The sequence below is a fragment of the Lithobates pipiens genome, unplaced genomic scaffold (assembly GCF_037356315.1).
Source record: "Lithobates pipiens isolate NorthernLeopardFrog02 unplaced genomic scaffold, aLitPip1_a1.2 Scaffold_8, whole genome shotgun sequence".
In the NCBI taxonomy this organism is placed as follows: Eukaryota; Metazoa; Chordata; class Amphibia; order Anura; family Ranidae; genus Lithobates; species Lithobates pipiens.
The window spans coordinates 537,198,115-537,223,517 of NW_027507903.1; the positions used below are offsets into that span (position 1 = coordinate 537,198,115).

Here is a 25,403-nt window from a genome sequence, read left to right on the forward strand (position 1 = left end):
CTGACGTAGGCTCTTGACCATGCGATTAGCTGCTTCCAATCACAGCTGATCACATGGTAACTAGGAAGTGCCATCGATTGGCTTTTCCTCTACTCACACTGACAAGGCATGAGTAGAGGAAAGCCGATCGGCTGCTCTCCTGACGGTCTGGATTAACAGTGCAGATCTGTGGCCATCAGTGATTGCCTCCTATTCAGTGCTGCCTATCATTCCATCAATCAGTGCCACCTATCAGTGCTGCTTATGAATGCTGCCTATCATTGCTGCATACAAGTGCCTCATCAGTGCCCACCAGTGAAGGAGATTGCTTTGTATTTAAGTGGTCAAATGATGGCATGTGTGTACTGCTTCCTATTTAACATGAGTTTGTATGTGATCGCTTAATTCTGAACACAGCTACATCCCCAGTTATAAGAGGGTGTGCACACCTTAGCAACTACATTATTTTATTTTTACTCCCTGCCCCCCTTAAAAGATTTCAGTTTGAACAGTCAATAGGTTACATTAAAAAGGTGGAAAAGTTCTGAAATGATTTATCTTTGTCTCATCTTTTTTACATTACAGAAACCTGACATTTTAACTGTGCTTCATGGCCACACAAAAAAAAAAATCACCACATTTCCTTAAACAGTGGCAGCAAGAAGGTAGTTCTGCTTTTTTTATTTTCTACACTGAGAAAAAAAAAGTCAAACCATAATCATAGAGGCACCGGTATACTGTACAGGTATTGGCATGGAGAGGATGATACACCAAAATGAACTTGAAGGGGATGAACAACTTGTTATATGTAAAAACAAACAAAATGTAGACAATGCTGCACACACTTTTATATTACATACCATCTTGTAAGCTGTTACACCAAGTTCATAAATATTGATCCAGTGTTATGCCCATAAAAAGAGACGTCAGAAAACCAAACGTGAAGTATGAGATTATACACCAGAGGTAGTGGTTGTAATTTAGGGGGTAACGCCGAGACCAATAGTTCAATAATGGCAGACAACTGATCTTGACAAAAACAACTCTGTATTATAACCCCCAATGAAATCTCATACATTAGTTATTAAAATACAGTACAGGACTTGTATTTTTAGACCAAGGGTTATATGCTGCCTCCACCTTCGGGTGTCAACGGGTCATTTAGAATATCATGCTTTTCCAAAGAAAACAATGCTACAATAGGGAATAAATTTGACATACATGCATCAACCCTGAATATCTCTGGGAACACATAATTGCTCTTCTTTTTTAGAGGTACATAATTACTAAAGCTTCTGGCCTAAGATACCCAGTGTTTAATGCATAGTTAAAGGAGATTTGCAATTTAAATTATATATCTGGCTACAGAGACACACAAAAGGTTCCTCAGCTTCCCCATTGAGCTATTTTGTTTCCTGTGGAGCTATCGGCACCTTTGTGTATTTTGCAGTACCAAAAGGTCACCGGCTTTCGTCATTGCACATGAATTCAAACTAAAGCATTATTAAAAGGGTAGGACATCCATGTAACTACCAGGAGCATTCACAATATAATGGGGATTCCCTTTTAAACTGGAAACCTCATGTAAACAAAACCAGCTGCAGACATTTGAATATTTGTGATGCATGGGCAAGTGATCAATTGCAGCGACTTCCCTATAAACCCAGCAAAATGATGGAAAGAACCGATTTCTGCATTTCACAAAATAAGTATAAAAATCCAGTCCCTGCCAAGTCCCAGTTGAACATGTTTACAAACCAGTTTTCAATCACCATTTAAATACATTGTTATACACAGGCGTTTAATGTAATGGTTTAGAGAAGCAGCTTTGGTCTTTTAGATGGAGCAGTGTAAACGTCAACCTCTGCAGGGACAGAAAAATAAATAGTCCTGTGTATACCCTTCTCAAAATTGCACAGCACCTGGTGAAATATTAAACAAAGAAGGGTCAAACGTCTGCCCTCTGAATGGCGATCCCTCTGCATCCCATCCTTTCTTCAGCATTTCATGGACTTTCTGTGAAAAAAAGAACAGCAGAGTCAGAAAAGGGGCACAGATGGGCAAGGTATTAACCATTCTGGTCATAAAACTTTAAAGAGGGAGTCCACCCGAAAAAAAATATATTAAAAGCCAGCAGCTATAAATACTACAGCCGCTGACTTTTAATAAAATGGACACTTACCTTTCCTGTGGTCCAGCAATGTTGGCTCTTGGCTGCTGCCACTGCTATTCTCGGTGAGGGAATCAGGAAGTGAAGCGTTGCAGTTTCATTTCCCAGTTCCTTACTGCGCATTCGCGAGTCGCACAGCTCACTGGGAATGGTCCCAGAGACAGCGTGGCAGGACAGAAAGAGGCATAGACTCCAGTGGGAGTCTATGCCCGGAAGTGGGTGCAGATACCGGTCTTAGACAGGTATCTGCACCCCCCTCCCCCCTGAAAGGTGCCAAATGTGACACCGGAGGGGGGGGGGGGTTCCGATGAGCAGAAGTTCCACTTTAGGGTGGAACTCTGCTTTAAGGAGAGAACAAAGGAATTGCTACTCAGAGCTGTTTAGAATGCATGTTTGTGCAATCAGGGAACCCTTTTCTTTTACTTATAAGTCAATGAGGTCTTCGCAAACACAAGCACACTGCGATTGCACATTGGTTTAAGGAGTTACCAATCCTCAGTTAAAACTTTCCATATTTAGATTGAATTGGTTGCAGAGAGCTTGGCAAATTGACCATGCAATATGCTTGTGTGCATTTCTGCAAGAAATGAGGAACTACAAGGAAAACACTAGTGGTACCGTTGGGTGTAGAAGCTACAGCCTAGGGTAAAAACTAGAGCCCATTATCTGGAAAGATGCATCAATAATCATCTTTTCTTAGCAGTATAAATTTATTGTAATTGATTTGAAGATACCGTGTCCTGTGATGTACTCCATCTTCAGATGATTGGACACTGGCATAAACGACAGGAAATCCTCTCACAGGCAGGCATATAGCTTCAGTTTTTTTTAGCAAACCATGAATCAATAAAAGAAGAGGGGTGAGATCCTGTGTCCTGTGATGTACACTCAGAAAAGGATTTTACAGGTAACCCAGAAATCCCATTTTCTTTATCGTACATCCCAGGACATAGGGTATCTTAATATCTATTATGATAGGGATGTCCCAAAGTACTGAAGTATGAGGAGAGGGCAACAAGCCCAAGTTGATACAACTGTATAAAATACACAAACTGAAGACCAGCTAACAGCCTTATCCACTTGTGCTACCGAAGCCTGATGTTGGAAACACCAATACTGGTAGAATGAGCAGTTACTGAAAATGCAATTATGCTCTATGGCCTGTAAGCTTGGGAAAAAGGCCAATAGATCCCTTGAGAAATGATAGAGGTGGAAGCTATGTGACCCTTCCTTAGCACTTCAACACACACAAAAAGGAAATCAGACCAACGAATTCCTGCAGTCTCCTTCAGGTAAATCTTGACTGTATGAACCAGATCCAATGTATGAAGTCTCATCACCCAGCATCTGAGGCTGAAGAAGGTAACACAATGTCCTAGTTAAGATGGAATCAAAAGACTTTAGGTGAAGAAAAAAAAGGGGGGAGGGGAGGGGGATTGCATAAGGCTGCAAAAAACATGGATAACTGGAAACGGTTCCTTACAAGCAAGAGCAGATAATTCTGGCCAAAGTAATGACAACCAGAAGAATCACTTTCACGTTAGCAGGAGTATAGGAATTGTCCAGGATGGGTTCGGGTTCAACGCAGAAAGTACCAAGTTGATGTCCCACTGAGTCTTATCCAGTGGAACCCCTTGTACAAAAAGCACACACCAAGGAATGCAAAGCAACTGGTCTCTGAAAAAGGACAGCCAAGGCTGAAATCTGACCCTTGATTGTACTAAAGGACAGTCCCTGGTCGACCCTCGATTGGAGACACCAGAATGCAGCCCACAACGCACAGGGATGACATTCTGAGGCTCACATCAGCAAAATTAAAAAATTTCCAAGTTCTGTGGTAAATGTTATACATAAAAAGGAGTATGCCCAATATGGAGCCTGGAGAATAGACAGTATCTCACAAAAGTGAGTACACCCCTCACATTTTTGTAATTTTTTTTGAATATTTTTTCCATGTGACAACACTGAAGAAATGACACTCTGCTTCAGTATGTCACAGTACATGTTGGCCTTCATGGTTCCCTAAATTAACTCTAGCTCCCCAGTTCCGGCAGCACTCATGCAGCCCCAGACCATGACACTCCCACCACCACCACGCTTGACTGTAGGCAATAAACACTTGTCTTTGTACTCCTCCCCTGGTTGTGGCCACAGACACTTGAACTAAAGAAGTTAATCTTGGTCTCAGCAGACCACAGGACATGGTTCCAGTAATACATTTCCTTAGCCTGCTTATCTTCAGAAAACTGCAGGCATCATTTTTAGAAGAGGCTTTCTTCGGGGAAGACAGCCATGCAGACCAATGTGATACAGTGTGCGGCATATGGTCTGGGCACTGACAGGCTGATTTCCCCCCCCCCCCCCCCGCCAACCTCTGCTGCAGCAATGCTGACAGCACTCATACTTCTATACCCCACAGTCAACCCCTAGTTGACGCTGAACACGTGCACGCAACTTCTTTGGTCGACCATGGCAAGGCCTGTTCTGGAGTTGAACCTGTCCTGTTAAACTACTGTATTGTCTAGAACACCATGCTGCAGATCAGTTTCAGGGTCTTGGCAATCTTCTCATAGCCTAGGCTGTCTTTACGTACAGCGACAATTATTTTTTTGGTTTTATCAGACCATAACACATTTTTTCACAGGCTTTTTGTAGACTTCAGATGTATTTTAGCCAGGCTTGGATGCTTCCGTCTTGCCACTCCACTCCATAGTCCAAACATATGAAGAATACGGGAGATTGTTGTCACATGTTCACACAGGCAATCCACATAGAATGCATCCTTTAAATAACACTGTACCAGAAAAAATTAAGGGTGCTGTGGCAAGCACTATGATTCAAATCCTGTATCCGTTGAGTGAGGAGGACTCAGTAAGCAGTAGCTTTAAATTGGTCTGGACCACTTTCACAAGAAAGCCCACAAAAGGTCTTTTGGGTCAGAGATAAAACCCGACCTTGGGATCTCAGATTACCTCCCTCAACCTTTTCATTAGCACATTCTCTCCTCTGTCAATAAGGGAGGTAGGAGGAGAGGGGGAACATTTCCAACTGCAAATGAGATGGTCCAATCCAGAAAGGGTTTCCAGAAAGCTGGTGTTACATTCCAGAAACAGCAAATGAGGATTCCTCCCCTGACACAAAGTAGCTAGATTCGGAGGTAGTGCAAAGATCAGACAAATGGAGGGAGTGGAGTGGGAGTGGAGTTATGTCAATGTCCCTCCCTGCCCGATGAGGGATTTTGGGAACCTCTTGATCTCCTCTTCTCATTCATCCCTGAGAAATGGCCTTCTGACAACCGCTTTTGAACCAGCTGTCTAATGCTTTCGAGAAGTGTGGCAGTGTGCTGGTACCCTAAAAAAAAAAAAAAGAAAAAAAAAGGGGGGTTGTGTCATTCCAGCCATGAACTGAAGCAGGACCTTCCTACGTTGCGCCTAGGGCCTCCCAGACCACCCCTAAACACTGCTATGTAGTGCCCGATCAGCCAGGGGGCATCCACACAGTGAAAAAACACTATAAAAATAAAGTGACACAGTGTCCAAACTGCAGCTAGGGTCCCCAGGGAACAGGAGAGACTAAGGAAGAAAGGAAAGCTACTACCAGGACATTCTAGACCACAGGCCCGCATGGAAAGCAATTGGCCAATGGGGAGAGATCTCCCCTGACCGGCTCTGTATTCCACATGCACCACCTGGGCCGGCTGTCACAAAACTACAAATCCCATCATGCCTCTGGCTGTAGGAGTCATGCTTGTAACTGTCAGCCTTGCAATGCCTCATGTGACTTATAGTTTCGCAACAGCTGGGGGACGGGATGAAAGAGAACTCTGTGCAAGTAAGGTACTTGTCTGGCAGATCCTATTTCTTCATTTCGGTGCAGGAACACACTGGATACCTTCAGCTGCCATTGTACTTTTGCTGGGTGTCCAGAGCGCCCCTATACCTTTGAGGGGTGAGCTCCCTCCAGGCATACCTGCCTTTAATCTATTCATTATATATGTGCTGCATCTTGGGAGACTATCAGAATTATAAAGCTGGAACATGACATGGCATGCTGGTAAGTGAGCTGGAAATTTGTGTTTGTTTTTTGGCATGCTCTCTGTCCAGGACACATTACGTGCTTGTGCTTTTGCGTGGTTTACACTGAGGCCAGATAAGGAGGCAAAAACGCTATAGGAGGAGGAACAAATTAGGTAGCGAGATGTTGGTAGACGTGACATACAACAAGATGTGTTCTCCAAAAAAGGCAATTTTATGGGATATGCCCGCCAGGTCAAGCCCAGTTATGAGACCAGGATCCATGATGCAAAAAAAGCATCTGAGCATCTGAGACCAGGATCTAAAACTAGATCGAACAGTTGAGGCCAGGATCTAAAAATAGATCGAGCATCTGAGACCAGGATCTAAAAATAGATTGAACAGTTGAGGCCAGGATCTAAAAATAGATCCATGATCTAAAAATAGATCGAGCATCTGAGACCAGGATCTAAAAATAGATCCACGATCTAAAAATAGATCGAACAGTTGAGGCCAGGATCTAAAAATAGATCCATGATATAAAAATAGATCGAGCATCTGAGACCAGGATCTAAAAATAGATCCATGATCTAAAAATAGATTGAACAGTTGAGGCCAGGATCTAAAAATAGATCCATGATCTAAAAATAGATCGAGCATCTGAGACCAGGATCTAAAAATAGATCCATGATCTAAAAATAGATCGAGCATCTGAGACCAGGATCTAAAAATAGATCCATGATCTAAAAATAGATCGAACAGTTGAGGCCAGGATCTAAAAATAGATACATGATCTAAAAATAGATGCTTAAAATATCTCATGAAATTACATTGTTAAATGTTTTATGCAGATTGAAGTTTCAAAAATAAATATTAAAAACAACTTCTTTAACAATATGAACATAAAGCATATTTCATCAATCTGACTGTGATAACTAAAATAAGGATAAAGTATGATTGGCTACTATAAGCACTGTACACATCATTACTCCCTTGTTAATTAAATATTTGAATGCTATATTAAATAAAGCATTAAAAGAAAATTAAAACCAATGAATGACACTTTTACTGATTTAGGATGCAGAGAGACTTAAGACCACTTTCACACTGAGGAGCTTTACAGGTGCTTTCACGCTCACAAAAACGTATTTCCATTAAAATCAATGAACGCTTTCACACTGGGGCAGTGTGCTGGCAGGGCTGTGAAAAACTCCCCTCTCCATTGAAATTAAATGGAAAGCTCTTCAAAAGTGCCTGAATAGCTCTTCAAAAGCGCTCAGTGTTTTTACTGGCAGTTTAGAAGCGCCTCGGTGTGAAAGTGGCCTTACAGCGAAGCACAGCACTGGATAGGGTAGTGGAAGCTGCCAAAGTTAACTTTTTCTATTAACAAGCTGGTGATTTGGTTGCTCAGACCGCCTAGCAACCCATCACTAGCTTCTTAATAGGAAACGTTAACTTTGGCACCTCCTGCCCAACCCCTCTTCCCTCCCCCATCTCATCTATTTCTTTGCCTACTCCTGCTGTATGCCAGGCCCTGCTAAGAGAATGACGGGTGGAGGCTGGAAGGAGAATCAGCTCCCGTTCAACCCCCACCTGCCGGAGGCGTGCACCCCCCCCTCCCCAACCCAAGAGACCAGCAAAAAACTGTAGCTAGGCCTAGCTGGGAGGGGGTTTGCATGGGAGGATATTTTCCGGTCTTTTTTTTTTTTTTGGTCAGAGTCCAACCACCTGAAGGTGGCAGCATAATCCGATCATAATGGACAAGATAACCCGTGTTCTGGGATGTGCGATGAAGAAATTCACTCAGTGGGTGGCCCTGCCAGCCTTACTCCGTTCAACTAAAATAGGATTTTTATAACAGCTTACCTGTAAAATCCTTTTCTTTAAGGTACATCACAGGACACAGAGCCATAGTAGTTACTATGTGGGTTATAGGCCACCTTCAGGAGATGGACACTCTCACGCCCTAAATTAAAGAGTGCACTCCCTATATAACCCGTCCCACTGGTGGGAGCACCTCAGTTTTGTAGCAAAGCAATACACGTGTATACCAAGAAGGAAGTGACCGCTGTGTCCCGTGATGTACCTCAAAAGAAAAGGATTTCACAGGTAAGCTGTTATAAAAATCCTATTTTCTTGTCGTACATCACGGGACACAGAGCCATAGTAGTTACTGTGGGATGTCCCATAGCAATGCCAACTGAAGGGAGAGAGACACAATAAAGTAGGGCACCAAGAGACTAGAGGACGCATACTGCAACCTGCAGTACACTGAGCCCAAAGGCAATGTCCTCATGCCTTTTACATCTACTTGATAGAATCTGGTAAATGTATGGACTGAAGACCAAGTTGCGGCCTTGCAGATTTAAGCCATGGAGACTTGGTGATGCACTGCCCAAGAAGCACCTGCCAACAGCCCTAGTGGAGTGCGCTTTAATATGAAAAGGAGGAATTTTCCTCTTTAAACCATAAGTTTGAACAATCACTTGACAAATTCATTTAGAAATAGTAGATTGCGTTGCTGCCTGTCTTCTTTTAGGACCATCTGGCAACACAAACAAAACATTTGTTTATGAATATGAACGGTCACTTTCAATAGACCTTGACCGCTCTCACCACATCAAGAAAATGTACACAGAAACAAAGTTTTGTAAAAACCGAAGGCAGAACAATATCTTGGTTTAAATGAAAACCCAAACTGGAGGATTAATCCGTTTTACCCCCTGAATAAAGTTACGAACCAGAGAAAGGGAAGCAAGTGGTTGATGAAAAGAAAGACCGATAAGGCCAACATCTGGCCATTGATAGTACTCAAGGCCAGCTTTATTTCTAATCCTGTCTGTAAGAAATCAAGGATCCTACCTATGACATATTTCCTGGGGTGCCAACCCCTGGATTTACACCAGGAGACATATGCCTTCCAGATTCTTGACTCTGGAGGCCAGCTTCCTAGCATTTAACCAAAGTAGAACTACTGAGGCTAACTGCCCACGATCTTTCAGAATGTGGGTCTCAATAGCCAAACCACTAAATTTAGCATTTGTAAGGTAGGATAGAATACCAGACCTCGCGAGAGAAGGTCTGGCCATAGTGGTAGGGTCCAAGGATCCCCCACCGCCATCTTTATGATCTCAGCAAACCAAGATCTCCTGGGCCACACTGGGACCACAAGAATCACCTCCTTCCCTTCTTGCTTGATCCTGCAATGAAGGCGCAGAAGCAGCAAAACAGGAGGGAACGTATAGATCAGTAAAAAACAAATCCCACGGAAAAAAAATCAAGGCATTCGTTTGGTATGCCATCAGATCCTTTGTCCTTGACACAAAGTTCCACATCCGGAACTCCCCATCTATTGGTATATCAACAGAAACATGTCGGGGGGACAGGACCATTTTCCTGGGAACAAAAGTAGCCCGCCTGCCAATTCACTATTCCTGGAATGAAAATTGCTAATAGGCAAGGAAATAGGATTTTTTGTGCTCACCGTAAAATCCTTTTCTCTGTAATTCACCGACCGACACAGCTCCTCTCTGTAACTAAATGGGTTGTATAGCCTGCCATTAGGAGAAAATAGGCAAAATTGTTACACAATACACAGAACTTTAATCCCGCCCCATGAGGGCGGGCCCCGTGCACGTCAACAAGCAGTATAAACATAGAAAAAAGGAGGGGTGGGTGCTGTGACGGTCAGTGAATTACAGAGAAAAGGATTTTACGATGAGCACAAAAAATCCTATTTTCTCTTATATTCACCGACCGACACAGCTCCAAGCCGTGCCAAACGAGGGGTGGGAAAAACAGCACAAAAACTTCATCCACCATGGCAAATGGGAACTAGTGAAACTAAACCCACAAAAAAACAGCAGTGTGTGAAAAAAAAAAAATCACTATATAACCGGGTATCCTCAACAGGAGTGATCCCCAAGACCGCAACAGTAATGCAACATTGCATTAACCAAAAAGTACTGCGTTTTTATGGAAAAAGCAGGAAAAATTCAATTGCAACTACACAGCTGCCTGCAAAACTTTGCGGCCAAAACAGGCATCAGCCGACGCACGGACGTCTACCTTGCAGAACTTGGTAAACGTATGGACAGATGACCAGGTTGCCGCCTTACACACCTGAACGACAGACGCTTGGTTTCGGAAGGCCCAAGACGTTCCGATTTCTCTTGTAGAGTGGGCCGTGAATGGAAAGGGAGGCACCTGCCCCTTCAAGGCATAGGCTTGGACTACAATCTGTCTGATCCACCTGGAAATGGTGGCCGACGAGACCGCCATGCCCTACTTAGGACCAGCCACCGAAACAAACAGCGAGTCAGACTTCCGAAAGGAAGCTGTGGAAGACAAGTACACCTTCAGAGCCCTAACCACATCCAGAGCGTGAAGGGCCACCTCCTTGGGGTGCTACGGCTTAGGACACAATGATGGCAATACAATGTCCTCATTGATATGAAAGGCCGAGACCACCTAGAAAGGACGGTTGCAGACGCAACACCACCTTATCCCTGTGGATGACCAGATAAGGCGACTTGCAGGACAAGGCCGCCAGTTCCAAAACCCTCCTAGCCGATGTGATGGCCACCAGAAAGACCACCTTCTGTAAAAGGGTCAGCAGCGGAATCTCCCCGATATTCTCAAACGGCGGCTTCTGAAGCACCGACAACACCAGGTTCAAATCCCATGGGAGGTAACGGAGGATGCACTGGAGAGACTACATGTCGCACCCCCTGCACAAAAGGTACTCACCAATCAGTGAGACACCAGGCGTCTTTTTTTTTTTTTTTTTCCAAAGACAGCCAGAGCTGAAATCTGCCCCTTGATGGTGCTCAACACCAACCTCTGGTCTACACCTTGCTGCAGAAACAGCAGGATCCTGGATATAGAGAAGGAGCGCGGATGCCACCCTTTCTCCTCACACATGGAGATGTAGGCCTTCCAAGTATGATGGTATATCTTCCTGGAAGAAGATTTCCGTGCCCTCAGCATAGTTGGAATCAACGGGTCCGACAGACCTCTGTTCCTTAATACCTGGCTTTCAATAGCCAGGCCGTTAAAGCCAGAGATGGTAAAGCAGGGTGAAAGATTGGACCTTGAGATAGGAGGTGCTCTCTCAACGGCAGTCGCCAGGGAACGTCTGCCACCAGGCGCACCAGGTCTGCATACCAGGCCCACTGAGGCCAATCTGGGGCAACCAGGATTACAGGAATCCCCTAGGCTTCTCTGCAAAGCAGACGTGGCAACAGTTTCAGCGGGGGAAAGGCGAAGATCAGCTGGTACTGATCCCACGGAGCCACCAGTGTGTCTGACGCGTCTGCCCACAGATCTCGTCCTGGACATGAATCTCGGCACCTTCCGATTGAGCCGGGAGGCCAATAGATCCACATCTGGTGTGCCTTATTTCAGGCACAGCAGCCTGAATATCTCCAGATGCAATGCCCATTCTCCTGGATCCAGCATCTGACGACTCAGATAGTCCGCCTGCCAATTTTCCACCCCCGGGATGTAAATGGCCGACAGAGCCAGAACGTGACGCTCTGCCCACCGAAGTATGTGAGCAACCTCCCGAGCAGCGGCTGAACTTCTTGTTCCCCCTTGGTGATTTATGTACGCCACAGCCGTGGCGTTCTCTGACTGTATCCTGGTCGGACGCCCTTGAAGACACATCGACCACATGTGGAGGCACAGCCTGATCGCTCTCAATTTGAGCAGATTGATCTGCAACTTGGATTCCTTCATCAACCAGCCAACTGAATCCCCATCATTCCACCCCAGCCGGACAGACTGGCGTCCGTGGTGACCACCGTCCATTTTAGAGGAAGGAAAGATTTTCCGGCCTTAATCACCGGGGACCTCAACCACCAGATCAGGGAGTCCTTGACTGGCTGGCTCCCCTGGATCTGCTGATCCAGGGACAACGGAGATTTGTCCCATTTTGTCAAAATCTCCTTTTGCAGCACTCTGGTGTGGAACTGGGCACAAGGTACTGCCTCGAAGGCAGCCTCCATGAGCCCCAACACCCACATGCAAAAGCGGAGTGATGACCACTTGTGGTTCAACAGTAGTTTGACCGCAGATCTGAGAGTCAGCAATTTTTCTGAGGGGAGAAAAACCCTTGCTTCCCTGGAGTTCAATAGAAACCCCAGGTACTCCAGATGCTGAGACGGTACCACCACCGACTTCTTTAGGTTCAACAGCCACCCAAACGCTTGCAGAGTCTGCAAGGTGATCGCCACATCCTCCTCTAACTCTGAGGCAGAAGAAGCTCTCAGAAGGAGATCATCTAGGTAACCTATGATCGCGATCCCGCGTTGTCTCAACAACGCCAACACTGGAGCCAGTACTTTGGTAAAGATTTGGGGGGCTGATGCCAGGCCAAAGGGAAGAGCCACAAACTGGTAATGGGCTTCTCCGACTGCCAAATGCAGAAACTTTTGATGCCGAAGGCATATGGGTATGTGCAAGTAGGCATCCTGAATGTCCAAGGACGGCAGGAAGTCCCCTTGATGGAGTGCAGCGACAACTGAGCGAACTGATTCCATTCTGAACCTCTGCACTTTTACAAAGTGATTGAGGGCTTTCAAGTCCAAGATTGGACGTACCCCTTCCTTCTTGGGAACCACAAACAGATTGGAGTAGAACCCCTGGAAGTTTTCTGATTCCGGAACTGGTACGATCAGTAAGTCCCCCACTGCCCCTAACAGTCTCCCGGCGAACCGGGGGACACGGGTATGCTGGAGGGGAAGAATCTGTTTGGCGGCCAAGAGAGAAATTATCTTGTAGCCTGTAGAAATCAGGTCGCAGACCCATTGGTCGAATAACCGGGGAGGTCCAACGGGCTGCAAACTCCCGAAGGCGACCCCCCACCCGAGATGTGGGTGGGGGCAGACCTTCATGCAGTAGCACTTTTGTTTGCAGGCTTGCGGTTCCAGGGGCGCTTCTGACCATCCGTGGGCATTCTGTCGGGCTGGGGTCGTTTTGCCGAAGCACCGGGCAGACGAAAAAGCCGCTTGTGAGCGGAAAATGAGGGCCCTTGCCTGTGGCGTGGCTCTTTAGCCTTCCTGGCCTGTGGGAGTACTCTAACCACCCATGGCATTTTTAATCCAACAAGGCTCCAAAGAGCCGGCCGCCAAGGAAGGGAAGATCCGTCAGGGCTTTCTTGGATGCCTGGTCTGCGGACCAGCATTTCAGCCAAATAAGGCGCCTCAGCACCACAGCTGACACTGCGGCCCTGTATAACAGAGGGAGAGTATCCAGGGCCGCGTCATAAACGTACTTAAGGCCTTGCATTAGTTGGTCTGCTAACTCCACTCAGACAGGGGAGGCATTCTGCTCTCCCAATTCGCAGTGCAAAAGTTTTGCCCACTCAGTCAGTGTCTGCGACACCAATGCGGATGCCAGTACAGGTCGCACGGCTGACCCCACAACCGTAAACAAGGAATGAGCCACTGCTTCGGCCTTCCTGTCCGTGGGATCCTTGAATGCAGGAGTCCACTCAACCGGGATCGTGGTTACTTTATTTACTTTATTTAACCTAAACACTGGGGGGTCCACGACCGGAGGAGCCGACCACTTTTTGAGAAGTCTTTCCTCAAAGGGGTAGCGCACCACCCAGTTTTTGGGGACCAAAAAGGTCCGTTGCCGGCGACCCCATTACCTGTAGATGAATTTGTCAAAATAAGTCAAATACGGGAACACCTTAGGTGAACGTGCTGGCTTGTGGGACCCAAAAGGGACCGGTACATCAGCAGAGGAATCCCCTGGCTCCTGAGTCTTCAGGGTATCACGCACAGCTGTGATAAGTGCTCCAACAAGCGCCTTGTCGCTCCCGGACCCGGACGGGGAAGCATCCTCACTGTCCGAACGGTCCTGGTCAGCCACGTCCGATAGGTCAGAGCAGAAGTCTCCAGCCGCAGCAGGGCCCGAGTCTGCATCAGAGCTTTCCCCAGAGGACGGGGGGGCAGGGGCCACTTACGTGCACCTTTCCTGTAATGTGCCGCCTCTATCTTAGCAACATAGGAGTCCAGGAACGCCGTCAGGGTGTCCATGCGCACCACTCTAACCGCAGGTTACCCGGTTGTTATAGTCTGGATTTCGGGGGAAGAAACACCAGTTTCTGAAGCCATGCTGACCCTATCCTGTCTGCCACCTGCAAGTGGACTTGGAAAGTGAAGGTCCCACCCTCCTGCTGCCACCACGTGGGTGGGGGGGATGGGGAGGGGTGCTTAGCGCTAGACTCACCACCCTGGGGCATTCTGTGAATGCCAAGAGTGCCTGTAGTCCCTAGGAGATTCCCAGATTCAGAGAGGAGAAAAAAACTGTCAGCAGCAGCTCTAACAGCGGTGCAACGGTCTGCAGAACAGAATCAGCGATCCACACAGAGCCATCCAGTGTCCTTCACACACAGGGAATACAGGAAGTGACAAGAGAAAGCACATTGCAAGCTGTCGCAAGAGGCCAGTGGTGAAGAAAGCATTTTGGCTTTCACAAAATGGCTGCCAATGTAATCCATAGGAATCCCAGGGAAAATGGCTGCTGAAGCTCCCCAGGGGAATCTATAGCTTTCCCAAATCCAAGATGGCTGCTGGAACGGCGCCATGAGGTGAAAAGAGCAAAAAATAAAAACAAACCGCCTGCTGACACACAGACATCCTCCACAAAAACTGCCTTTTTTGGACCCCCAGACCTGGATCAGGACTGAACAGCAACTGCACAGAGCCCCACAGGTGAGAAACGGCAACCCACACACACACCGCCCCGCAGCGCATGCAGACACCATCTCAGAGGGGGGAAGGAGGGGCGATAGGGACTTGGGAGAGAAGATAAGGTGAGGTGGCCCCCAAATCGACCCCCCAGGGAATGCCCAGCTGCTCCCCCTGCCGAAGCAGGAAGAGCCGTACTTACCAGTCCTGAAGAGCTGGGAGACATTCCGTGGTAGCCAACTCCTGCGCAGTTACAGGGAAGGTTACTGGCCCGGTATACTGTGATCCAGACATCAGTAGCCCGGTCATATGTATACCCCGGAGCATTGAAGCTCACCGACCACCTCTTGAGCATGAGGTATGTCATGGCCTGCTGAGCCGTAGCTGCAGCCTGCTCACACTCGATGGCCGGACTGGGGAGACTACAAGGATTTCATTAACCAGCCTTTCACCCAGCCGGCAGTTGATAGATCTCAGGATCTCTCATATTGCGCAAAAAGCAGCAAACCTGCAGCAAAAACATGGACTGAGAGGCCCGCAGGGTTTTCTAGGTCATTCTCCTTGCTAGGCAAAATAAAAGCTGAAGCTGCTAGGAGCAGTGGGAAGGGTTGATAGCACGGGGCCTGCCCTCATGGGGCAGGATTAAAGTTCTGTGTACTGTGTAACAATTTTGCTTAGTTTCTCCTAATGGCAGGCTATACAACCCATTTAGTTACAGAGAGGAGCTGTGCCGGTCGGTGAATATAAGAGAAATGTTGTCAAGCTAGAATATGATTCACCTCTTTCTGGGCTGCACAACTTCTCGTGCCCAGTGAATGATGAAAGCCACAGCTGTGGCACCGTCGGATTGGATCCCAATAGGACAATTCTGTAGTTTGAGCGTCCAAGCCTCTGGGACCAGGCGTACTGCCCAATCTCTAGAATATTGGTGGACAAGGTCATCAATGATTTGGACCATTTCCTTAGGACAGATGCTTCTTCCAGGACTGCTCCTTAGCTCAGAAGGCTGGCGTCTGTTGTTACAACCTTCCAGGTAACTGGTACAAAGGATTTCTCTTTTTGAAGATTCTTGGATATCAACCACCAATTGGGGCTGACGCACATTGGGGCATAAACACATTGGGAAGCCCAGAGCTTGGGCCTCTTGTTCCCAGCTGACAGGATACCGTTTTGCAGCAGTCTTCAATGAAACCGCACATAAAGGAACGGCCTCAAAAAAGGCCACCATCTTTCCCAACAAATTCATGCAAAGCCGAATAGAAGGATTCTTCTTTGACTTGAGTAACTTAATCAGTTCCCTTATGGAACTGATCGTTTCCTGGGGAAAAAAACAAAAACATCCTCTTCTGAGCTGCATCAATGATCAGCCCCAAGTACTCCAATCTCCTTGATGGATTTAAATAGGATTTCTCTAGGTTGAGAATCCAACCTAGGTATTCCAGGTAGCTAACTGCGGTGATCAAAGTTTGGATTAAACGGGCTACCAAATTGATCTATGAAGAGAAGATCTAAGTAGGCTAGCATTGTTATACCTTGAGCCCTTACCCTGGCTAAAGGAGGAGCCAGGACCTTTGTAAACAGGTGGAGTAGCTAGACCGATAGGCAGAGCTACAAACTGAAAATTAAGATTTTTTACCTTAAAACTTAAATTTCTGGTGAGTGGAGAAAAAACAGCACATGGAAAAAGCATCCTTGATGTTGATTGATGCTAGAAGTTCTCCTCCTTGTAAGACGGAGACTACTGATTGGATTGACTCCATGGAAAAGAACGGATATTCAAAACCGGTTTAGATCTTTGAGATCTAAAATAGGTCCGACATCCCCGTACGATTTTGGAACCATAAAAAAGGTTTGAATAAAACCCTAATCCTTACTCTACCAAGGGGACCACCAATATCACTCTTTGAGATGATCAAGAGATGATCCAAAGCTAGAAAGGGACTTCTTTTCACTGGATCTCTGGGAACATTTTGATCTGAGACAACTAGGAGACAGGAACTCTGACATTGTTCCTGCCAGACCCTTGAAAACTGTAGAAGCCTTCCCCCCACTCAAGCAAGCAGGGGCGCCCTTTCATAAGGCTTTAGTATTTTGTTCTGTGGGTTACATGCCCCAGGTCCTCTTTTGACCCTGAGGTTTACCTCTAGAATTCTGACTGTGGAGGCCGTCGTGACTGCCTGGAGGAAGATGGCCCTGGCACTGGAGAAGAAGCACATTTAAAAGAAAAATACTTAAACCTCTTAACCAGAAATAAGGGAACTTTTACCATTATTTTCCCATTGTGCCGAGCTCAGCACAGCACATCTTCACTCGTGACCAACATCTTAGAAACGGAGGTGCTCCCACCAGTGAAAGGGGTTATATAGAGAGTGCACTTTTTAATTGAGGGCATGCCAGTGTCCATCACCTGAAGGTGGCCTATAACATACATAGTAACTACTATGGCTCTGTGTCCCATGATGTATGATAAGAAAATGTGATCGTTTAATCGACTTTTGTGAAAGCAGCCTGCTGGAAATGTTTCAGCCAAACAGCAGCTGCATCAAATTAGATGCAGTCACTATTTGAGTATTCTGAGAGGAGCCACCATTGCCTGTCAGAATACAATAGTCTAGCAGAGAATTTGTCCATCTGTGCTGTTTGGCATGTATAGATCTGTTAGATTTCTTTCATTCAGCCTGCAGAATGAAAAAAACAAAAAGAAATTGAACAGTGTATGGGCAGCTCAAAGCGTAATTCCACTTTTGTTGAGAAATAAACCTTCCTCTTTGGGTGATCCATGTACATTGCAAGGATTATAACAACCTTTGTTGCAGATTCCTATGTTTTGTTATTATGAAGAAATCCCTGTTTGTTCTTCTGTGCTGAGTGGGTCTAATGGGAGTGGTTTCATAATTATCAATCAGCTGTGCGGCTGCAGAGCACTAATGAGGAAAACTGCTGAGCCTGCATCCCTTTAGACGTGTTCCTATTGGGAATATCTCACCAAAAATGACATTTTTTGTAGCAGGGGATACCTAAAATCTGACTTGTAACTTAGCCAGACTTCTGGAAAAATTGGTGAGCCAATCACACAACCAGGAAATTATGTTTCTGGGATGTGTTCAGTACACACTCTGAGTACAGAACAACTCCAGGTAGCCATATTGCATTGCATTTTCTGAAAATTACAGAGCCTGCAGATTGAAAAGGAAAGGTAATTTTTAATAACATTAAATTACAATATGACTTGTGTCACAATTGTATACTCTATATCATTTTTTTCCCCACGAAAATGGAGTTACCTTTTAAGTATAAAATGCTGCAGAGGCCAGCTATACAATACAATTTTGATTTGCCCTGCATGGGCAAAGCATTCACCTTAAGTGGTGAAAGCCTTTCTTCAACAACTTACCATTTCATGACTCTGTGGTTTCCCCTGCAGTTTTTGATGGTAATCAAAAGTAAGTCGGTCCAATACGGCATGCTCCTCCTCATCCACTGTTGCCATACCACGTTCTTTGTTGATTTTGTCTATATCAATTTTTTCTTCCCCTTCCAAGACTGCATTCCACCAATACTCGCCACACTTGCTCAAGCTGATCTAAGGGACGAAAAAAAAAAGGGTCACAAAAAAAAGTGTGCTAAAAAGTGTTGCTAGGATATTTCAAATACCCCCATCTTGAAAATCAAATCCAACTGCACCCAAAACCATCAAAACCTGGTTACAAAGTGAACATCCTCTTATAACATGACATCCAAAAACACTGTTTACAGAACAAACTAAAGAAAAAAAAACGGTCATGCATCTGTATCCCTCCCTCGTTCCACTTTTACTTATGTGAGCTCTCATTCGATCCAGCGATTTGTCCATCTGCAGCTCTTCTCTCCCATCACTTCCTAGTCTCTAAGGTTTTGTAGAGGCCATTGGCTCCCACTGCTGTCAATCAAAGTCAGTGACGAGGAAGCAGGGCTTCTAGGAGCCTCTGTGGAACTCCCATTCCAGGTCTCACAGACAGCCCTGTCAACAATGCCCTTCCCAATTCCTTTCACACCACTTTATGCCCCAGTTGATACACTATGGTGCAAAACATGTCGGGCACATAGCCTGTCGGGCAGATATGCCACGCTTTTTATCAATTATTCTGCCTATGCATCATTTCTCTCGTTGGCTTTTACCTTCATGAATTATGTTTTTTATAATTTAACATTTTTAAATGCATTTTTTGTACTGGAGTGATCTACTCTATGTAAAGGCATTTTTTTCTATTTTTTCTCATTATACCTACCTTCATGATTGCACTTTTGGGGAGTTCGAGACACAGACAACCTGCATCTGATATCTCGATCGAGAGCCGGGAGTTCGATTGTTCCTTTTGGAGGACCATTTGTGGTGGATTCACTTTGATGCACGATTGACCCACCATTACGGTGTGTGGGTCCACACCTTAGGGTAAGAGTACCCATTATTGTTCTATGATAAGTGCACCTGCTATCTTCTTAGAAGTTTGCTATTGGTGGAATTTGGACAGCAAGTATCACATTTCCATACTACCGCATACATTTGAAGTTCCCCGTATAAGAATTAGATGGGGTTACATGAAGGACTGATTCATTGATGTTGTAGAGTTTTGACCTCTCATGAGGATTTTTTATGTGCATAGCATTTTCCCATTCTCTGCAATTTTCTATGAACTGCACAGATAATTTTTTTTTTTTTTATAATTTAATGTTATGCATTTTGGATTTGATATTCATTTGCTTTTTATTAATATGTATTAGTTTCACTACTATTGTCGTGACTCACTGTTTTCAGTGAGTTTACTCTCACAGATTTTTTATCACAATATTTTTTTTTATATGTTTGTCTGTTGTGCATTGTCACTAGTATCTCACATTATTTATCGCTGCACTTTTTGTTTTTTATGTTTTCACTATTCATCATTGTTGTTGCTGGCTGCTAGACTTTTTACGTTATTCTGGTAGCGCAATTATATTTTTATTTTTTCATCCACTGGTGTATAGCCATTAGACCAATTCCCCTATAACATCACTCTTGGCCTCCTACACTAAAACGCAGAGGCTGCCGAATGCCTCACTGGGATTGCATAATGAAAAAAATAAGCTCAACAAAAAAAAATTGTTGTAAAGTCCTTTAGACCAGAGGTCCCTGACCTCCCTGGCACCAACCTCAGTGAGGACAACCCCTTTCACAGACTGGAGGTGGTGGTGGTGTGGCAGTTTGGTGCTGCCGGTTACTTCTGGGGGGTGGTAGTGCAGCATGTTACCTGGAGAGGGGGCGTGTGTTGGCGCAGCCTGTCGCCTCTGGGCCCGACCCGTCTCTTCTCCCTCCTTTTACTTCCTCCCCTTCCTCTCCATAGGTAAGGTCACTACAGACATGGAAGAGAGTAGTGGTGCTAGGAGAATGGGAGCGGGCTCCCTTTGATGATGAGAGGGTGGCACAAGGTGAGCAGCCCTGTGTTTAGAGGTCGTTGCTCCAATCCAAAGACAACGATCCTTATGAGAAGTAAAGTTATGGTTTGGAGGCAGAGGATTGTGAATATTGGTGAGACAAAATCTATATCCCCTACACGCTTCTGAGAGGAAACCAAACCGTTCCCCACCTCTGCTATGTACCTGATCCTAATGTTTGGGCTGGGTTTGGGGTAAAAAAAAATCAAACAACATATAACGCCTGAGGAACATCTTACCCTTGATAGACAGAGCTCTATTTCACCTTCCTACCTGGATGTTCTTTAGGTTGCTCCAATTGAAACATGCAGTCTAACCAAGCTCAATTCCCTACTCCTATTTTATCCTTTCAACCTATCTTCAGCTCATACGTAAACATACTTCTAAGTTTTCTGGATTATTTTGCTCCTGACAACAGGATATACTGACTAAGTGATGCTGACTGTGACGAGGGAGTGTAACAATACCTGCCCTTATGATCTTGGCCAGAGACAGGCTCATCCAATTAAAACTTCCACACAGAGTTTGTCAAACAGCGAAAAGTACAGTCATACATATGGCCTGGACCTGCTCCTGTATACAAAACAGTGTTGGCAAGATGTAGTTAGGAATTATAATGCAATTAGTGGGTTAACAATTACTGTGAACCCCTCGATTCTCTTCTGGATACCTGTGATAATATTGCTACGATTTCTCATAAGCGGTTGTTTCTTTACTATGATGTCTTCTAATCCAGGAAACCAATCCAATCTAAATGGAAATTGTCTGATCCCCTACCATTTACTTGTGGAGATCCACTCTGAATTCTGCTCTATCTTTCTATAAACTAAACTAGTGTACAGGTGACATAACTGCACTAAGAAATTCAATACAATCTGGGTGGCCTGAGTGCAGGCCAGAGGTTTAACAATATGATATGGTGTAACCTTTATCATTTGGTAGCTTCAATCCTACCCAGGCCTATGCTTTAAAACAGGTATCCAGTACAAGGATATGCTCTATTTTCCACTCCCAACTCCTACCCCTCTTCTCCCCTTTTCCTGCCCACTATTATACATACACACATACACACACACACACACACACACACACACACACACACACAGCTTTTATAAAATGTAATAAAGAACATCTGTTAAAAAAATAAAAATAAAAAAAAGTTCTATAGCACTCCCATTTCCCCACAATAAAAGTGTGTTGACCAGATTCTGATTGCAAACTTGCAACTTTCCTAAGAAAGGCTTAGCAGTTTATTTACTAATTGTAAGTAGCTGATCTTTAAGAATGCACTATATATTGTATAAGCTTGCACCTGCTGCAAAGAAACAATATGGGCCCTCATCCATTCTATTACCGAGATACATTTCCCAGGCTCCAGGCTCCATAAAGATGTCTCCGCATTTATTTTGTGAGTCAAGTTTCCATCCATCAAGACACGTTCTCCTTGGCTGTCCCTCACTGCCACACGGATATATGTATTCCGTAGGTCCACCGACACCTGGAAATATTGGAGAGAAGCAAAGGTTTGAGGCACAACTTTATGGCATGCACTGCTGTGCCTTTTTATAAACCATTTATGCTACAGATTACACAGATACTATTAAATGCATCAGAAACCTGTTTAAAGTTCAAATGAGACTTTACAAGTCCAAAATCTGTACAGAGATCAATATGGGCAAAGCGGTTTCCCTACAGATGGCATATCCATCATCCACAGCATGACACCTATCACATAATTTTATCGATTTGCAAATGCAGAACTTTGGTCAAGAATCAGAGATATTGTATCTGTCCATTCAAAACCAATTATTTTATCATTTGTTAAAGTAACAATTTTATTTGCCAATATTTACAGTATAGTTGAAATAAATACATATTAGAGAATAATATATATATATATATATATATATATATATATATATATATATATATATATATATATATATATATATATATATATATATATATATATCACAATACACTGATACATCAGGACATAAACCCTGCTCCGGTTTGTACCTCAAGACTCATTTAATTCTACCTGGGAGCTGCCTTCTTGCTTAGAAGCAGTAAAAAGAAGATCAAAGGTTGTCAATCACAGTGCACATGTCAAGGACACACCTGCCTTCTTTATGACCATCATTTGTAATACATCTGCTCATCTGCTGCAACGGGGTATCTATGGTCATAGATGGAGATGAGGGCCAAGCTTCCGAGTTTGAATAAAAAGTCAAAATTGACATACATCTCTATTTGTCTCTGGTACAAAAAGTGATGAAAAGCCAAAAGTTCTGAGCCGACGCAGGAATAAGAGGGGGGGGGGGATTTTTCCAAGAGGTAAACCTGTTCTGGCGACAACTGTGCAAGAGGAGATATTCCTTCTAATAAATCCACTCTTACTTCCTGCTGTGTCCCTGTGACAGGAAATGAAGGGAGGTCTCCTTGACATGACACAAAGAAAAGAAAAAACCCTTTAGGCTGTATATACACTTCGGTATACACATTTGCAGTCAGCAGGTATTTTTTCAGATAGGTCATGTTTCCCCAAAACACAAAGTTGTCACAAGGGTTGTGTGGAGAGCTTCTAATAACATTTTTATCTTTTGACATAAAGTTACTAAACTTGCAGATATCAGACATGGATACTGTATACTGTGAAACTCAAATATATACGCTATGTGTAACTGAAGTGTACAATCAAATAAATTCAACCATTTGGACAGTTGCTGTTACAAAAGGTATTATACTGCTATAACAAATAAAGGAAAAAAAAAAAACACACACACAGCACTAACCTAAAACTGTGCATTGGGTAAATTATTTCAGTTTTACAGACTATTTTGTCAATGTTGCTAAAATATCTTTTGCATAACCAATTTCTAAATATAACCTCATTTAAGGTACAATGGTTCTTTAAAGGGGGGGAGGGGCCATTTTTGTTATAAGCTGCATATGAAGGAACAAAAGTTATTGCTCATAAGCAACTACTCTTTCCTGCATTTCCACTATTGGGAGGATAAAAGCAAGAATCAGTTTCAGTGCCATAAGAAACAAATATCTGTTCTTCTTGCAGTCACTTTTAAAATGCCAAGTAGGATGTGTTCAATTTAAATAACTGCAGTAGCACACAGACCACTTAGACTGTTCATATTCCTATTGTGTCTGATAGAGCCAGTCCCTTTATATTTACTAAACTGGTATACTATGCCCTCTGCTGGGAGCCTAGCATACCAAACACACTCTACTTCATATATCCAAGCTTTATGCACTTAAATGGTGGCTATGTATTATGTAATGATTCATACTGAGTCCAGGTTACCTGTTTGCCTTTTACCACATCCTTGGGAACTGGCACTTTAATTTCCAAGTCACTGTAATCCTGGGACCATATGTAGTTTTTCCTCACTGCACCATTGTAACTGTCTGGGTCCATCTGGAAATCATCTTGGCTCCTGATTTGAAACAAAATCATTGTTAAATGCAGGCTTTGAAAAAACAACATAGCCCAATCAGATTCTAGCTATCTTGTCAACTTTTAAAGCCAAAATTAAATCAAGCATATAAAATGGTTACTACAGACAACTTAACCTATTTCTATCCTCTAGATTTTATACTAGGAATGTATAGTATCAGACGCTTTATTCAGTGTGTACTTCATAGGGCTCAGCTCCAGTGTATTTGAAGGCCATATTGATTACTCTCCTTTATTGAACCTTCCTCATCACATTATACATTATGCTTCTGACTCAGTAGTATGACTCAACAATTCTGCAGCTCTCACACGTGTCTGACTAAAGATATTTTTCAAAATCGAATTTGTTTTTAAAAAGGTACCTGCCAGCAGATCATTACTGCTTTCCAGAACCCAGCCAACACCCATTTTCGACCAGAAGGCTGAAGTCTTAGCTCTTGTACACACGGTCGGACATTCCGACGGAATGTGTCCTATCGGACCATTTTGTCGGATATTCCGACTGTGTGTGGTCTCCATCGGACTGTTTCCGTCGGAATATGCGACGGACCAACTTTTCCAACTTGCCGGTAAAATTTTCCGGCAAAATGCTCCGATCGGACATACTCCGATCATGTGTAGCCTACTCGGACGGACAAAGTGCCACGCATGCTCAGATCAAATTCCTAGACCAAAGCTATTGGCTACTAGCCTGAACGTAGTCCCGTCGTATTGAAATAACGTCATCACGTTATGTACAATCGGATTTTCCGACAACTTTGTCCGACCGGGTGTATGCAACAGTTTGACAAAATCCTTCAGACAAAATCCAACGGATTTGGTTGTCAATGTCCGACCGTGTGTACAAGGGCTTAGAAGGCCGACGTCACATTGGCAATTCTACTGCTAAATGACAAAAAATAACCAAGGACAAATCCAAGCTCTACTTACTGACCAGCTTGCGACCAAATGAACCTGTCTGTCTGTCAAAGCACCCCGTTACCTGTAGTGCCAATCTCTGGTCGGTAACCAGAGCTTGGATTTTTCCTTGTTTTTTTTTTTTGTAATTTTGTTACCCTCCAATGCTCCTCCCTGTTAGGCCAGTTATAAATGGGGCAACGGCTCACCTTTTGTATGCTTGTTGTTTAGGCCAGGCAACGCACTGACACCTTTGCAGCCATGGTGCTATGTGCTGGGTGTTCAGTGTGTCCCTGTACCTTGGAGGAGGGATGGGCTCCCTCCTGCCAATCTGCCCTCCATCTATCCAATCAGAATGCATGTGCTTCCATTGTGCAGTCTCTCATTAGTCAGAGATAGGAACTACAGGTAACAGGGAGCTTTGCCGGGCCTGTAGCTTATGCATCCATTTGCAAATGTGTGCAGACTAAACCCCTCTTTTTAACGCATACTGTTAGGCAGGTTCATTTGGTTGGTTCCAAGCTGGTTGGTAAGTAGAGCTTGGATTTTTCCTTGGTTGTTTTTTGTCATTTTGTTGCACTCCAATGCTTCTTGCTGTAAGACCAGTTATAGATGGGGACAGCGGCTCACTTTTTTTACATTCTACTGCTAGCAACAAATACCCCACCAGCAGCAGAATCACTAAAGTAAAACTCTGCTTTAACAAAATGGACACTGCT

At 44.4% G+C, this 25,403-nt stretch overlaps 1 protein-coding gene across 3 annotated transcripts in view; it reads right to left on the reverse strand.

The window, feature by feature from the left end:
* Positions 1–618: 618 nt before the first annotated feature.
* NUDCD3 (NudC domain containing 3) overlaps positions 619–25,403 on the reverse strand; it is a 49,015-nt gene continuing 24,230 nt past the window's right edge. For 2 of the 3 annotated variants that reach the window (XM_077469632.1, XM_077469633.1), the window contains exons 4-7: positions 23,635–23,767; positions 21,628–21,813; positions 18,259–18,447; positions 619–1,995 (exon numbers count right to left, since the gene is read on the reverse strand). In XM_077469632.1, the coding sequence (XP_077325758.1) occupies positions 1,885–1,995; positions 18,259–18,447; positions 21,628–21,813; positions 23,635–23,767 (619 nt within the window). In that variant the 3' untranslated portion in view covers positions 619–1,884. The remainder of the gene's footprint in view (positions 1,996–18,258; positions 18,448–21,627; positions 21,814–23,634; positions 23,768–25,403) is intronic. The other variant, XM_077469634.1, reaches the window with a different exon arrangement.